General features: G+C 35.7%; 1 protein-coding gene across 2 annotated transcripts in view; it reads left to right on the forward strand.

Annotated features, from left to right (window-relative positions):
* pio (zona pellucida domain-containing protein piopio) overlaps positions 1-18541 on the forward strand; it is a 42367-nt gene that overhangs the window by 16033 nt on the left and 7793 nt on the right. For both annotated transcript variants that reach the window (XM_018455772.1, XM_018455779.1), the window contains one exon: positions 5759-5973. In XM_018455772.1, coding sequence (XP_018311274.1) covers positions 5759-5973 — 215 coding nt within the window. The remainder of the gene's footprint in view (positions 1-5758; positions 5974-18541) is intronic.

The following is an 18541-nucleotide window of genomic DNA, read 5'->3' on the forward strand; positions in this document are numbered from 1 at the left end:
TATATAGTTACTGTTATTATTATTATAGTAGTAATAATCATAATTATAGTAATATATAATTATAGTTACAAATACCAAACATTTTTCTCTCTGTGTACGGGACAGCAGTAATTAAATTATATTTAAAGCTACACTGTTAAATCTATAGTGTCAAATTTAACCTAACGTGAATCGCCACTGCTCTTACTAAATATATCGTTTTTTACCAAAACGATAATTAAATTTGACATTACGTTATGTTAATTTGATACTGTACAGTGTCAACTATAACCATTGTTTTAGTCTAAAATAATGACATGATTGAGTAGGAGCAGTGGCGACTCACGGTAGGTTATATTTGACACTATAAATTTAACAGTGTAGATGCATTCAGAGAAAAACATGCATTATTAAATCTATAGTGTCAAATTTAACCTAACGTGAATCGCCACTGCTCTTACTAAATATATCGTTTTTTACCAAAACGATAATTAAATTTGACATTACGTTATGTTAATTTGATACTGTACAGTGTCAACTATAACCATTGTTTTAGTCTAAAATAATGACATGATTGAGTAGGAGCAGTGGCGACTCACGTTAAGTTAAATTTGACATACAAAGAACGAGAATATAGATTTAACAGTATATAGCAACCATAAAAGTGACAATAGTACAAGTTTTATTGTAGAATTAATATACATAATTGAATACACTATTTTGTACTCACAATAACTATAAAACAGTTTATTTTATTACGTACATAATTATTAATTTTACATATATTAATTTTACATAAAAAAAACTCGTGTAGTTGTCACTTTTATAGTTATCGCCACTATGTTTTTCTCTGAGTGCATCTAACTTTGAATATAATTTAATTCTCACCTTTAATATAATAAATGACCATAATTTATAGTTGCTACATACCACTACATCTTTTCCTTTGAATTTGATAATCAATTTCTATCAATGTAATTTTTAATATTAATCTTAGTTTAATTTTCTCTTTATCTTTTTCTTATTAGAAATAGAAATGGATAAAAAATAAAGAAAGTAAGTTAAACCGACGAGGTTAAAGTAAATCTATATTAATAGAAATAGAAATAAATCAATTTTATATATTTGACAGTCGGACGAAAGATGCAATCCTTGTAACTCAACAAAATTAGAAAGTCGTACTGATCATTGAATGTTGAATGAATGTGTTACGAAACTTGACGCTAATGCTAATATATCTGTGATTTAAGATGAGCTTAACAAAATTTCGTAAAGATACATCCGGCGATCTCTGCCAAAAATCTTAACGAACGTTACGACCTAAATGTTTTTCCTCTCTCGGATTCTCTCCAAGGCACCAGCCGAACTTTCCGATTTCACCACGAGAGTTTTGCGCAGCGAAATCCACCGAGAGCGAGATGACTCGACGATTATGTAAATTAATCGCCGCTAAATTTTGAATCGTTAATCTTATTTCGCTGGAGGATTTATTATAATTGCGTCGCTTATTATCGTTGGAACTATTACTATTACGGACGCCGTAATAGTAATTTATATCGCCAATCTTGTGTGCATAGAATCTATATTGGATCGGTTATTCGCGAAAAATCGTAAACCAGATTTGCGATGTTGTAATTATGATTTCGATGAAAATGTAATTCTTGCAATTCTTATCGTTTTCTTGAGGAAGAGACAAATTCTATAATCTCGGCGTCGCGCGTGTGTACACGTTATAATAAGAACCGAACGGTCTATTACTCGTGCAATTTTCCACGTGTTTTCCGGAGAATCGCGTGCGCGATTCGCCGCGTGACATTCCCTCCGTGTCGAGTCGCATCAGTGAAGCGAGCTGAGGACAGGAAGTTTCAACGTCGTGGTGCGTTCAGCTGTATTCCCGATATCTTATGCTGCTCGTGTCCATCATGGTGTATTAAAATCTCATGCACGAAAGGCACACCGGATTCTTGCATAACTGTGCGTGTCCTGTATGATGACTATGGCTTTCGTGGTTCGCCCGGAGTTTCACCGTTCTTGCGACCGGTTCTGCTAATTCCTCGATATCGACGTACATTTATTACATGAATAAAACCCTTCATTTACGATGTGAATAAACTGTAGAACTCTCGTTTCTAATAAGCTCTTCCGTGGTAAATTTTGCACCCATTGTGTGCATAGTATTAATGATACTTTCATTATGCATTGTTTCATATTTACGTTACTAATTGTTATCTATAATTAATTACCTAGAGACCTAGGATGGAGAATAGCGCAATCCCGCGAACCTACATCATTACTTTGATCACATCTGGCGAGATCGAGACCCGTCAGAAAGGCGTTTGACTTTTTTTTTCGTACATAACATTAAATAATTTAGTGCTCTATCAAATTTCAGATTTTACGAAGTAGTTACGTTGTATTTTTTTTAAATATCTTTAAGACAGCGCTGACACGACACGTTCTGACGTTGGGCTGTCGGACAATTATATTTCTGCATTTTGTTGCAAAAAACTATTCGTACATAAATTTCTACTTTTATAAAACACTTTTATGACACTACTTTTTTACGTCTTTGAAGGAGTGCCGGCGACAGAGATTCTATCACTTGACTCTATACGGAGAAAATTTTGTTTTAAAATTTACCTCGAAAATATGGTAGTTATGATACAATACAATATATTTTAAAGATTTTTACCATGCACTTCAGTAAAATTAATCAAACTTATTTTATATTTTATTGTAGTTTTATTAATGACTGAGATTTACATTAAATTCTTGAAAATACATTGTTGTCCCACGACTATCATATTTTCAGGGTAAACTCTAAGAAAAAATTCTCTCCGTGTAACATTTTGATTTTTTAAATTATCAAAAAGACAATCAGAATAAATCAATAATTGAAAGAAGGGCTACGAGCCATATGTAATACAAAGATCATTTAATACCAATAACAAATATAATATAAAGAATGTTTAGTATTACAGACGTTTCAACCTCGATCGGGTCATTTTCAATGTACATAGTTAGTCCAAGAATTCGGTAAAATTACAAAATTATATATTGATCGCATGCCCTATCGCTCGATGTGTGCAGTCCATATATAAAAGCATCGTTTTATGATCGACTTATATAAAAGTGAACGCGTCTTATGATTTCAAGATCTACAATCTTACAAATAATTCAAATACAAACAATTGCGTTACAGTTTAGATTAATAATCAAGTATGCATAATAATGATTATTAATCTAAACTGTAAAGCAATTGTTTGTATTTGAATTATTTGTAAGATTGTAGATCTTGAAATCATAAGACGCGTTCACTTTTATAAGTCGATCATAAAACGATGCTTTTATATATGGACTGCACACATCGACCGATAGGGCATGCGATCAATATATATTTTTGTAATTTTACCGAATTCTTGGACTATGTACATTGAAAATGACCCGATCGAAGTTGAAACGTCTGTAATATTAAACATTTTTTATATTATATTTGTTATTGGTATTAAATGATCTTTGTATTACATATGGCTCGTAGCCCTTCTTTCAATTACTGGTTTTGATTTTTATCTTAAATATAATCAAATTAAAAAAAACCAGCTTTTATAAAATAATCACTATTCTTTCACTCTGCCGCCCGGACTATCTCATTGCGTATCCGCTATCAAGGAATTGTGCGGCAGCAATTTTCGCTCGGAAGCACGTAAGATAAATTCAACGAAAACAGAATGAAAAAAGAACACATCCGGAAACGCGAAGGAAGTTGCGAGTAAGGCTCGTGTGTCGTTTGCAAATTGCACTCACTTGGGGGAACGTCTTCTTCGGCACGCCTTTGTTACGCCCTTCTGGAACCTCACTGATTATGAGTCAGAGACGGAAAAAGAAAAGAATACCGTATCCGTGTGTGTGTTAAAGTACGGGTGATGTACGGACGGCGGAGAGGTAAACCTATAATACTTATATCGCGAAAGAAAAAAAAACCGAATAAAAGTTGCGCGCATGAATGTAACCACTCATTAATACGTTCTATGCCGCGTTCGTCACCGGTGATCCATGCTGGACTTTTCGTTCAGGTCGTTTGATATTTTGGCGATAAAAAAATATAATTATAAAATAAAAAATATATGTAATTCATAAAAAAATTTCCGATATATACATATAAAATAATAGATCCTCAAATATCATAAATCGGTTTAAATAAATTTAAGTAATGAATTTAAAAACTCGTCTTATCTTATATTCTTTTGCGGAAGCAATCATTGACACGTCGCGGTACTTCCATTACGGATAATGGATAAGATACGTCACGGCAAGAGAAGAAAGAGAGCGACGGTACACTCAACGTGATTGTCTGCAAAGTTAACAAGTTAAGTTCATAACTCTCTCATCATTGTCTTTCTGCGGGTTGATAACGATAATCCGCCAATGGTTATTATCGTTCGAGAGAGAGACATGCAAGCCTCCTAATTTACTCACGCCGTGCTTCCCCCGTTCGTCGAGATGGTTCTAATGAATTTTTCGGAGTAACAATTCACTCTGTGGCGGCCTTATTAAATGCGATGAATGAGCATCGTTTTAAGTGCTGGTAATGGCAGATTTGGTCGATTAATATTCCCCCATTGTATTAACGAAACGTTAGTTTGTCGAGCGTAAATGGAATATAATATAAGAAATATAAATTAGACATGTGTTTCGATATACATCCTGCGATTTCCAACGGTAATAACAACGATATACGAGCCATCGTTCTTGTTAATGATATCTTATTTCATTACATGTTTAATTTTCAAAAATACACGGTCTGACTCTGCAATTTGATCCATTGCAGCAGCTACGTCATACATTTAATTAAAGTTCTCGTCGCTGATCATAATGCAATCGCGCAGACTTGATGAACAGAATTGTAACACCCAGCAGTCGCCGTATGATTTTACGCTACAGAAGCACCGCTTACACGATTTGGTGCGTGAATCGCACTTTTATTGCTTAATTAGTCGCAAGCCAACGATCAAAAACGAATATTTAATTCTAAAAAAATAGCACAATAATTGCATTATATTATCATGAATGCTTCTTGAAAACAAGTACAACCTTTAAATAATCAACATAATAATCAGAAACATAAACATTATCGTGAGAAATGGACGAAAAAGCTCCGCTCTACCCCATACACACACACGCGCGCGCGCGCGCGCACACACAAAAAAAAATATATATATACATAGGTCGTCTGAAAAGTTTTGAGTCTCAACATGAAGATGGCATTACTCGTTAAAACAATTTTGGTACTATAATCGTACATACTTTGAAAGATACCTGCGAAAATTATAGCTACTTCCGGCGCTTAGTTGTTGTTTGACAGTCATTTGTGCCAGTCAATGTCAATGTTTTTGTAAAAATGGAAAAAATCGAATATCAGCAGTCGCCATGATAAAAATTCACGAATTAATTGACCATCCACCGTATTCACCAGATCTGGCCCCCAGCGACTTTTTTCTGTTTCCTAGGCTCAAAGTTTGGCTCGGAGGACAAAAATTTTCATCGAACGAGGTCATCGCATCCGTAGACGCCTATTTTGCAAAGCAAGACGCTCAGTATTATTTGAATGAATTAAAGGGGTGGGAGCATCGCTGGAAAAAATGTATCGACTTAAAAGGAGACTATGTGGAAAAATAAAATTGAATTTTTGACCGAAAAATTACTTGTTTCTTAGGCTCAAAACTTTTCAGACGACCCTCGTATATATATATAACATTGATTTGTGATCTCATTTTTTCAGCGACCGCTGCGATAGCGAGCACTGTGCAGATCGAGTGCGCGAGCGAATCGATAATCGTTCATATCTCGACGGAGCATAACACGGATTTCCACGGTCTGGTCTATCCGCGCGGCTTATCGAAAAACAGTTCATGTCTACAGGAGTACAGGAGTCAGCCCGTTCCGATCACTTACAATCTGCCGCTCAGGTCCTGCAACACCATGCCCACCGAACTGGTGAGTTCCCTATGAATCGTTACCTCTACAATTGACAGAGGCATTTTGCGTATATACGCGTTTTTTTTTTGCGCACACGTACATTTCTTCACAATCCAATTCCTTCATATTTGTCAGTAGTTTTTCTACTAATTGCTGATATCTTTCTCTTGTGTTTACGGGCTGATTAACAGCGGCGTAAATTATCGTGCGCAAACCAATTAGATTATTACCATTATTTTAACAAGCGATGGAATTATCGGGAAAGAAGCGGTGAGGGTAGGAGGAGAGACAACCACCATTATTATGTTGCATCACCCATCTGCACCTTCGATCGATCGTTTTAATTCGGTTTATCGCCTCTCTACCCGTTTAAGTGCCTCGCGGCAATTTCCAGGTATAGCGTTAGTAACGGTAATTACCTACGATTTCTGCTTTAGGCCGGATACAGATCAAAATTATCCGAAAGGCACGAAGAGAAGCTCAATTAGAGATGCAAGTGGAAGCGATATCCGTAATCTTCGACTTGTGATGCAAGCCACTATCCTTCCATTTTCCTTGCTTATTCCGATACACCTGACTCAGAACTAGACTTATTGTGCCCATTTTGTGAATAACATTTAAAATAATGCGAAAATATCGATCACAAAATGTCACTGAAAGTCAGGTCAATATCTATTTTCAATATCTATTCCCTTTAATATTCTACAAATTTTGCCTGAAACTTTTTTCCATATTTAAAACCGTTTCCGAAATCCAGGGATAGGATCAGATTTTAGAGACCCCGTATACACTAAATCGTCTGTTACGTGCTAACCGCGAATTGCGCGAAGCTCGTTCGCGGCTAGCTGGAGCGCGTCATTGGCATCCTGTTCCAGCGCAGCCTCAACCGGTACGGATGTCCTTGACTATAGCCTTGCGAATGCATCGCGTTGCAGCTGCAGACGCGCGCGCGCGCGCGCGCGGTAGCCAGCGATTAATCAGACGTAGCGAGTTAAAAGGATGCTGGAGAGATGGCCGAACTTGATCAATATCGGTATCAACTTATTAAATTTCAAATAAAAATGTCGATAATAGTGATATCTTTAATTTATTTCTTACATTATTATTCTGTCTCACTCAAACGCATACATCTGTCTTTATTTAACATATTGCAACATCATCTCTTGCAAGATTCGATCGAGATTCGACACTTACTGCTGTGCTTATTATTCTAATTTTTAACTCTTCACTAAGCATATAATTTGCTGAATATAAATATTTTTTTTAAAGCTTTCAATCTTAATTCTATAAACTTAATACTGAATTTCAGAATAAGATTTCTACCGCTCCTAGGCACTTAAATCGTTGCCTCCCCTATTTAACCTTCAAACTGGAATGTTCCAAGCCTGTGTTCGCGACGACAAAAAAAGGGATTTTTTTGTAAACCTTTTGTTAATATAATAAATTTTACCGCAAACTTCATTCCAATTTATGTACCTATATATCGATTGCACGATAAAAACTGGCATGGGCTCTTTCAGATTTTTCTCCGTAAAACGAAATTGACACGAAGATCGCGAAACCTCGACTCGAATCTACTGATCGTTGATCGATGGACAATTTTTTTAATCATCCGCGTTTGGCAAAGATGGTTACTTTTTATAATTTTTTTCAAAAAAATGCCGCTCCCTTAAATTTGCCGCCCCTAAGCATAACTTAGGTTAGCCTTTAGTGCGGCCCTGAAAGCGTCTTCACGACGTTCAGCTTTCGCCGATAGCGTCAATCTGCTACGCAAAAGGCTAGGAGGCAGCTGTTCTCACTCTCTCTGTTAGTTCTCGTTCTCAAGTATCTTCACCCGTAAAATTGCGATCTCGTTCTTGACACGGAAAACCGCACGGCGTGATTTCCAAGTTTCGCGGAACGCGTTGCTCAACATCAAGATAACGATTTTTATTTCCATTTTCTCGCTCTTCAGCATTTGTTATGAATTGAGATTTCCCAGCCAGATGCATCAGCCACTTACTCAACAATGCCGTCAATTCACATTTCACAGATCGAAGTCATTATACAAATTAATACGATGTCGCGGACGTGGCTGTTAAAAATAAAAAAGAAGAAAATAAATGTTCTATATGCACGTTTTCTACAAAAAGTAGATATAAAAAAAGAATACAATAAAATCAATATTGTGTGTTATATCGATCGCTTAGTTAATACTAACGTAATATTTCTTTCAATAGTAAAGTTATCTTCTACTGTGTTTTGCTTCTTGATGATTTCGTAATAATTATAATTTAATTATTACGATTCTTTTTTGTTTTAACAGTTAGAGATATCAATGCGCTCTATCAAATATGCGTTGCAGACGTAACGGGCACGTAAAATATTCTTATATAACTCCCCGACAAACACCAAGTTACATGTAACGTATATGTTAATTGCAGTGTTGGAATAAATACCGTTTGAAAGGTATCTAGATATAGATATAGGTATTGTGTGGAAAAAGTATCTAGATAGAAGTATAGATATATTTTTTTACAATTACCTAGATATAGATACAGATATAAATAAAAAGTATCTGAAAATTTAGATATTTTTTAGATACTTTCAACAAAAAAAAAGGAAAAATGGGGGAAAAGAGGAAAAGTAGAAGTAATAAGTAACGTAAATTAAATATCATATTTTATTTGTTTATTTTAACAAAACCCAGATGATTACATTAAAATCGGCTTCATTAATAGTTTTAAATAAAAATCGAGTATTATTTAGTTTTACATGCATATGCATGTCTACAAAACTGATAAATCATAAAATTAATTCTACTCGTTATCAATTTCTTACCCTTGATTACATAAATTTTTAGTTTTAATGAACAGCTTTAACCATAAGAATATCGGTCTTTAATTAGTATATCAGCGCATAGGTACTAGTACTAGATTGCTAATTTCTGAGTTGATTTAATATACTTTTCAACAAGCGACACAGATGACACGGTATGAGGCACACCATGTACCATTACATCCTTGTTGTTCGTTAATGTTAAACAAGGATGAGATGATCACTGTGTTATACTGTGTCGCTTGTAGGAAAGCAATCTTAATGGCGGCGACAGTATTTGTGTATAAATACCTTGTATCTATGTATCTAAAACTTAAAAGGTACCGTATTAAAGAATAACTAGATACGGATAGGTATCTCCGCCTATAAGGATCTAGGTAATGCACTTAGGTACAGCTAAGGTAACTAGATACTGTATCTAGATACTTTTACCTAGATACGTTCCAACACTGATTAATTGTAATTTCTCACTCAACAATATATCTGTAATATAACACACTTGTTATACCACAGTTATATTTATATTGTTGAGTGGGAAATTACAACTAACACGTACGTGACATGTAATTTGGTGTTTGCTGGGTCATAACGTCGAGTATGAGATGAAGAGTAACGGTTGTTCTGACGGTCACTTTATGTATGATATATGCGTCCAACAATCTCGCGTTTTTTGTTCTTATCCGCGGAATAAAATCGGAACAAACTGTTAGATCAAAGTCTAAGGCAACCGCGCGCGCACAGTGTGTTATATGTATATAACGATTTCGCACCCTCCGTTTTTTTCTCTTTTGCGCTTTGACAAAAAAAGTCACACGCGGCATTTTAATGCATACCAGACAGCGTCTGTCATGGTACGTTACGGTCACTAATAGTAACACCGTTACGCTGCCCGTTACGTTTTCACGATGGCACGCGGGTTCTTCGTATCCACCGCCAGGAGGAAAAGACCGATTCACTTCACGATGCGTAAGCGATAAATGAAGATCGTAAGGAGTGACGAACAAGATCCGTATCGGTCGTCGCATTGTGCCCTCTCATCCTTTGCTGACGATCATCCTTTGAGTTTCGCGACGCCCACGCTCGCATGGCGCCAAACGTAACATTGGATCCCAAATGTTAACACATAGCTTAAAATTTAATCCAATATGATGTCTAATTAATTTATTTTAAGGTAGTACACTCGCGACAATATCATCCAAAAGTTAGGTCCCATCGCGTGCTAGATGGTGATGTTCTCACTCCCGTTAGTGAGAGATAACTTTTGATTGCGCCTGTATGTCCATAGGCCACACGCACACGTGGGAAATAAATGAATACAGATAACTTAGCTCATTACTATATTTATAATCTCCTTTCAATTCATATGACGGATTGACAAATGTTTACGAAAATTGCAAAATCTTTTCACAGTTCTATTTTCCAAACTACACGTAAAAAGTTATGAGATTTTTTTCATAATATCTGCTTCATGTTTCTCCATCGTATGCTAGTTTTTTAATAACATATCATTGCTAGTTTAGGCCCTACAAAAATAAATGCGACATTTTCATGAACTTTGTAAGTGTACGCAACACATGTAAAAAATGTAGTTTTTAATTGCTTATATCTTATTGAAACAATCACTCTCATTTAATTGAACAAGCATGTCAATGTCTTCTAGTATACAGTGTAGAGTTTCAATTTCAAGAGATTTTGACTGTTTTCAATTTGCGAGTGTACTATCTTAATGTAGATTTTACGCGGTAAAAAATTAAGAAAGATCAAGGTTACGCGAAAAATATAAATCAATCGGGAATCTTTTTGTGGATGTCGGACGAATTGAGAATCACTGCTGCATACGTGACGACTGGCAAGGTTCTACGAACCTTGTAAGGATCGAAGGAGAAGCTGCTCGCTTTCTGCACACAGTAGGTAAAGGTAAGACGCTCTGCAGCCAGTACGACAACTGCTATACAACCCATTGTTTTACAGTTTAAGGTAAATTTACATAAATGCAAACTTGTAGAGTCGGTGAATATTCGACGTCCCTTTGAAACGGTCAGGTCAACAATTTTAATTAAATTTAACTTTTAAATGGATAAGTCAAATTCACAATAATGACGCGAAGTAACAACTAAACGTGATGTGTATTTTTAACGTGCACTTAAGGACATGTATCTCACATTTTCACAAATGTGTTAATATTTATATTAAAGGGAAATAAAGTCTATAAGAGACAATATAAGATAGATTTCAATTTTTTATAAACAAATAAGTAAATTTTATTTATTTATAGAACATCTAATTTCTGCATCACAGCGAAACATAAATCATCTTGAATACTTAAAGTTTTTATACAAGATATTCAAGATTTCTCTCATTGTTTTTTAATTACACTTCTATTAGAACACAGATAAAATTACTTCTATAATTCTTATTGAAGTAATTTTTAATCCAAGTTCTAAACCGTCTCTAAAAATATACTTTATATTATTTTTAAATGCGATTTAGAACAATCTGTAAGATTTTCATTTTTTTGAAAATGTGTGTAATACATCATTAATTGCTGGACAAATTATCTATTTAATAACTGGTATCGTAATAATGTCCTTCCCTTCCTCCATTTTTACTAATATCTATTAATTTTAATCTCGGTTTAATTTTTTATTTTTATCTATAATTTTTAGAAGTAGAAAAGGGATAAAAAAATAAGTTACTAAGATTATAAAATTAATGCACATTGGTAGAAATGGACATTAGTTGTATAATAACAAAGCGCCGCTTCTTACAGATCTTTGAGGGAAAATTTACAAAGACTACGGTCCTTTCTCGATGAGAGCCACTATATACAAATACGCGACGCTTCTGAGAATGTATCGACTCAACGTATAGGTCCTCTCAACCTTGTTGACCTCTGACTGAGGGCAAGCAGGCACCTCGGCTGGTTTTTTTCAAGCTAGCTGAGGACGGTTGCTCGAAAGGATACTCACCCATAATATCGCGGCGAGACCGGCCTCCTCTTTTACCGAAGAGACTCGGCACCTTTTTTCTATCCGGCAGCACTCTAGTGCTATCGATTCTCGTCGTCCCGACGAGGGGGGAAGGGACAATGCTGATGCTCGAGACCGCGAGCGTCGCGTCGTGCCGCATTATCCGGAATACCGAGCGTCATTCCAGTGTTTTCTGCTTCTTTTTAAAACCTTTATCTCGATGGGCAACTTGTTACGGCGAGAGCGAGATCCACGAAGCGAAGTTGTCTTGTTTGACTCGCCCAGAAAATCGAACTAAGTACTTAATTCTTAATTCACGTTTATCGTCGAAGAAATATTAGTTAAATGATCGTTTCTCGGGAGAGCGCGTTTAAGCCGAGGTAACTCTACGCATCCAAATAAATATCATTATCTGTGAAATCATGTTGACGACCAAGAGAGGTTTCCATTCGCGCATTAGCGTTATTGGATACCCGGCTATCCTCAGAAAACGATCCATAGTTGTCGGTGTAATCGACGTTTCCCATAAATCCTCTATTCAGAAGATCAGAAACCTTGACCCGACCAGCCGGTTGAGGTTCAGAGATTAAGTTATACATCGTGATGTTCATAACTGAGATTTATGCTCGATCTTGGGCATGCAGGAAGTGAACGGCCAAGACAAGAGCGGGAGGAGACGTTTGAATCACGGCGGGAATCTCTCCCACGATTATTCAATATCGATGCTCGTACGCGGAAGTTTTCGCTTGGTCCTGGTGAGCACGCCGTAAATAATCGCGGGAACGACCATTCAATCCCGTAAGCAAATCCCTGACGAGAATGTTTTCCGCGTAGAAGAAGAAGCCGGCTACTGGCGTTCGCGAGCTCATAAATACGGGCTGGGAAAAGCGGGCGTTGCTCGTAAACGCGCAACGTAACTCATAGGCCCCGGTTTCTCCGTCGATCCTGCGTGTTCGTTATCGCGAAGAATTTTCCCGCAGCTGCGCGCGGAGTGCTGGAAGGAAATAGCGTGGAGATAAAACGCGAAGCGTTTATGACTATTTTACCAAAGCCCCCGGCAACTCGAGCTGCCTTCACCAGTTTCCTTACTCGCGAACAGGGTTAGGAAATTTAACGCTGCGAGAGGTTTCTTACATTTCCTACGTATAAAACGTATAATATGTATAAAACGTGTATTATATACGTTAAAATTCTAAAACTCATCTCACATGAAATACAACATAAGAACACAGTGAGCACTGGTGAGCACTGTATAATTGGACCACTAGACACTGGACCAATTAATATTCACCTCACTGAGAGAAAACGAAATAGTTCCAGCAACTATAAATTTGGCAACTTTTGCAATTGAAGTACCTGTAACTACTTTTACAAAGTAATAGAAACTAAAGTAGTGCTGAATATTATAAAAATATAGTCACGGTAACAAATTGCATGCACTATTAATTGGTACTGAAATAGTGACTCAACTACATTGAGTTACTTGGACTTCATGCAAATAGATATAACAATTACATTTTTCTAGTTTAGACAAAAATTTTTAAAGTGTCGCTCAGTACGAGTAGTACGCGGCTTTGTCACCAGAGGGACGTAGCGGAGTTCAGTTTCTCCTAAGAAGGAAACCACTCAGCTTACGATAAAAGGAGCAGCGTTGGTTTCAAACTTGGAAGACAAAAATAAATAAGAAATGCATACACAAATTTGTAACTATGTATTATAAAGCTTTAATAACAACAATAAGTAAATTAAGTGAACTAAGGAAATATAGTAATATTAACCATTTATAAATTGTTTATATGGTTAATGTACTATATTTTCTTAGTTCACTTAATCTAGTATTCTTATTAGAATTTAATAATATGTATATAGTTGAGGCGCTATTTCACTACAAATTTATAGTTACTGATACGACTTTTTTCTCTGAGTGCTTAAAGTTATCATTTTGATTTACATACTTTCTTATTGGTCCAGCAGCTCTATAGGCTTATAGTGATATATGGGCTATGTTCCAAAATTGAATGCCTGTACTGAAAATCTATAGTGCACGTAACGTAAACTGTCGCATTTTCAGTGTTGGCAGTAAATTTGAAACACAGTCATGGTATTCTTGGATCTGCTGGCATTGCTTACACTTTTCCACTCAGCTTATACTTCGCTTTCACTCTTTTCAACGCCCAAACATATATCTATCTCATTTTAAGTTAAAAAAATTGAGGATTTCAAGCAACGCGAACATTGCAAAGTGCGAACGGTGAAGCGCCATTTTACTACATGGCTGAAATCTGCGATATATTATATAATACATAGTTTCATCCATGTATGAAACCACATATAATACGTTGAGTTTGATACGTGCCCAACCCTGCTCGCGAAATCCTTGGTGAAATTGACGCGCTATCTCACCAATAATTATATCGGCAGTTTTAACTTGAACTGTCCTGATAAAAAGATGATATCCCTTGAATTGTGATATATATGAACGTTTTCATTATCTTATTTATAACTGATATGTTGCATTATATGCAATATACAACACAGATATATACAAGATTCCATAGAATCTTACTTGTCTTGTCCAAGGTCTTGTCTTGTATCTTGAATCACATTGACAAAATTTCATATAGAGCACTTCAAAATGTTTCGCTATGTATACGTTTATTCAGAGATACACGGAGAGAATTTTTTCTTAGAATTTACCCTGAAAACATGATAGTCGTGGGACAGCATTGTATTTCGAAGAATTTTAATGTAAATCTCTCTCATTGCTAAAACTACAATAAAGTATAAAATAAGTTTGATTAATTTTACTGAAGTGCATAGTAAAAATCTTTAAAATATTGTATTGTACCACAACTATACCATATTTTCAAGGTAAATTTTAAAAGAAAATTCTCTCCGTGTACCAGAAGGTTTACAGGTTATCACAGTGCCGTGATCCACTGCTAATGCCAACATTTCTTGAACCTTGTCGTTCACTTCATCAGGATGAGAAGCGCACTAATACATTAATGATTGCACTCCAACTGTACGTTCCCAAAACAATTGCTATAGAATGTCAAGCGAATGAACGTAATTATTTTCACAGGTAAATTTCGATCTCCACATGAGCTTGTAGGTAAAGCATCAAGGCATAGACAAATAATATTTGTTATGGATGTTGCATTTTGCGCAATTATATATATAAACTCACTTGTCTAAACGAAAAATTAGTTACGCTTAAGTGCCATTAGCGTTAGTAATCCAGATCGTTGGTAACCAATCTTATAAGCATACTTTCTTAGACAACGAGAGCAGCAGTCGAGGACTCATCGAGTATGAAACGCATTATAAATGTTTATCTGCAACTGTACTAGTTACAAGGAACGTCAGAGTTTATCTGACTTCGCTTCGAGAAGAATCAAGTATTTTCTTGACCAGCCGTAATGCTGGTCGCAGCTGTCGTACTTCACAATCATTATTCAAACGTCGAATAACGGTAATTTGGTTTAATAATATTCATGCAAGGACATTATATGAAGACATTAATAATCATGAGATCATCGACATTTTGCTAACAGGCAAAATATGTACGTTTATATTTTCATACATATTCATACAGCAAGACGCACGTCATTTTGCTGAAAGGACGAGGCTTTAAAAAAGACCTCGAGGCAAATTAAAGAAGCCGATTGAGAGATTTAAGAATGTGAGAGGGAAGACACGAGATAGAAGTTTATATCAAGTATGCTAAACGGGATTGAAGAAGGGAGAGGAATGGAATAGAATGCGGGAGAGATGAGCAAAAGGACAGAGCGAAATGACGCTAGAGATGTCATCTTGCAAAAAACCGCAAGAAAAGTATGACTCGACAAAGAAGGGGAATAATCACTGCGATGGCTCGACTCTACGTTGAAATCATTTCCTCCGAGTTCCTTGCGTCATTAAGCTGCGTGGTTCGTCGGCGTGGTATCTCTTCTCGCGTTCCCTATTCTACTCTTCCTTTTCGTAACTCGTTTCTTGCCCTGAACTTGAATCCATTTTTTCCCTTCAACTCCGCTTCCACTTACCTTCCGTGTTCCAACCGTCATAGACCTTCCTTCGGAGAAAGAGGAGAAGGTTGTTGTGAAACCACGATACCGGAATTACGCGATGACGAACTGCCCGTGCCTGCTTTGCTATCTCGTGATACAAGAAGGCAATTGAAAGTAAAGGGATTCAAGGGAACTGTAATTTTGATGGATGGTTCAGATATGACGCTACACACGGAGGAAATGTGTAATTAAATAATTATAACTGCGATAACTCGCTGATAAAGTTAATACTCGAAGAAGATATACGTCCAGTGCTTTCATAATAATCTCTCATACGATTGTTTGTCCAATCTTATATAATATATACACTTTTGAAAGAATTTATATAATTTATTTTATTAAAGATGTTTTATCACAAATGTAACAATGAGAGCGATTTCGAGTTTTGTCGACAGTCGATTTGAATTGTCGACAATCATTTCGCAAATTTAAAGAGACAACACAGAGACGCGTGTAGGCGAACACTACCATACAGGTGCACATCGAGCGTGAAAGTGACAAAATATGATACGTGGCGTGTCGCGACACCAAGGTCATTTCTTAGAAAAACGTCGGTCATTCAAAAACGTCGATGACGCCGATGTGTTCGGTATGAAAGTGCGTGCGCGTGTAAAATTGCGGTGACGTTGTCAGTTTTCTCGATAACAGGAGACAACTCGTGTTGAAACGTGGGTATAGTTAGACTCGCAGGGGAAGGGATTAGCATAAAGACGTAAAGTCTGTAAACCGTTTCTTCGTAATTCCTTCCGAAAGGGGGAAGGTAGATGAAGGACATTCGCTACATGTGGAAGATCCGACTTAGGCTGCGTTCGGAAACGTCGCTCGGATGCCTCTCCGATGCCTCGGATTCATCATCTGTCCTTTTTTAACATTTAATGTTAAAAAAGGACAGATGACGAATCCGAGGCATCGGAGGCATCCGAGCGACATTTCCGAACGCAGTCTTAGGTATTCACTCGAGAAGAATTTCAACGGTGGGCGAAACTCGATTTCTTTATGGAAGGTGAAATTCGCAAGAACATGCGAGGGAGAGAGGTCGCAATGTCTCATCGAATAAAAAACTACCCACGCAAATACTATTTTTGGGACGCCTCGCCCATGTTGACTTTCATCTGGAAATTAGAATTGATTCTTCGTTGGACCTTGCTTCTCCATGCGAACATACCTTCGCGTCCATATTTGTCGCGATACACACTCCATTGTCAGAGAAAAAAGACATGAGGTAACAACTATAAAGGTGACAATTATATGTAGAATTAATGTACATAGTTAAATAAACTATTTTATAGTTAATGCGGATATAAAACAGTTTATTCAACTATGTACATATAATTCTATATATAAACATGTATAGTTGTAACTTTTATAGTTGTCACCATTATGTTTTTCTCTGGGTGTACGATTGTTTAGGATCATTTCATTCGTTCTGAATTATGTTTCATCAACTCCTTTTTAACGATTTTTAATAGGTAATCACATTTATATTTATCACTGACATTCAGACGATAAAACGAACGTTAACAATACTTGCCTTATTCGAAACATGCAAAACGTATTACTCAAGAAGTTATAAAATCCTCATCTTTGCTGAGAAATGGACCTCATCATTTTCTTAACGCGTCTTTATTTGGCAAATGTCTCATGCACGCGTAGTACGTTTTAACTTATTGCGTTAACACTTCGAGCCACTTTTGAATGTCATTGACACACTTTGTGTATGTAAAGCCAAGCGGATTTACCAAACCATGATGTAACACGCAACAATATACTAATTGTAAGAAGAAGAACTACACATAATGTATTCACTTAAGATTATCATGATTAAATTATGTTTGTAATTGTTTCATAGCTCACAATATATAGAAACATGAATATTAGTAAACGTCTAGATACATTGTGATTTATAAATTAATCTATAGTTGTGCTTTCCTTTCTTTCCAAAATTCGCGACACTGAATATTATAGCAAGAAAATTTTCGGAAAATTAAATAAATGTAGGCTTGGGTAAGTTAACTTTTTTTTTAACTAAGTTAAGTTAAAATTAACAGCCTTTAAAATTTAACTTAATTAAAATACAAGTTAATCCATAATGAATTAATTAATTGAATTAAAAGTTAAATTAATAAAAAAATTGAAAAGTTAAAATTGGTCCGAACGACCAAAAAAAAGAAAAAGAAAAAGGATTGACTAAAAAAAAACCAAATTAAAAGTTAATAGTTACCGATAAAATGTAACTAAATTAAGTTAAAAAGTTAAGAGTCTAAAATGTAACTAAGTTAAGTTAAAATTAACTTTTTAACTTTTTAACTTAATTTTTATGTTTTTAACTTAGCACTACCCAATCCTGAATAAATGTATTGTAGACAATAGTTTTGAGATGTAAGAGATAAATATGAAAGTTTTGAGATATAAATATGGCTAATATTTATTATCTATTATAAACTAGTGGTCATATCTTTACTTAGAAACTACTGCTTAAAATAAAAATTTACATATCACTTTTTTACTTAATTTCGAGAACTTTCTTACTATAATATACTATATTTTGAGTCGCGAATTTTATAATAGTCTATATGTACTATATTATTGTATACATTCAGCATTTACAACGAAATTTTAAGGTGTGAAACTTAGGCCTCAAATCATAATTGACCACTCACAGTCGAATGTGAGGAGAATAATCGACGATAATTTCTTATAGGAGGCCTAAAATTTATGCTCTTATTTAGA

The sequence above is a fragment of the Mycetomoellerius zeteki genome, unplaced genomic scaffold (genome assembly GCF_001594055.1).
Source record: "Mycetomoellerius zeteki isolate Tzet28-1 unplaced genomic scaffold, Tzet1.0 scaffold113, whole genome shotgun sequence".
NCBI classification, from domain to species: domain Eukaryota; kingdom Metazoa; phylum Arthropoda; class Insecta; order Hymenoptera; family Formicidae; genus Mycetomoellerius; species Mycetomoellerius zeteki.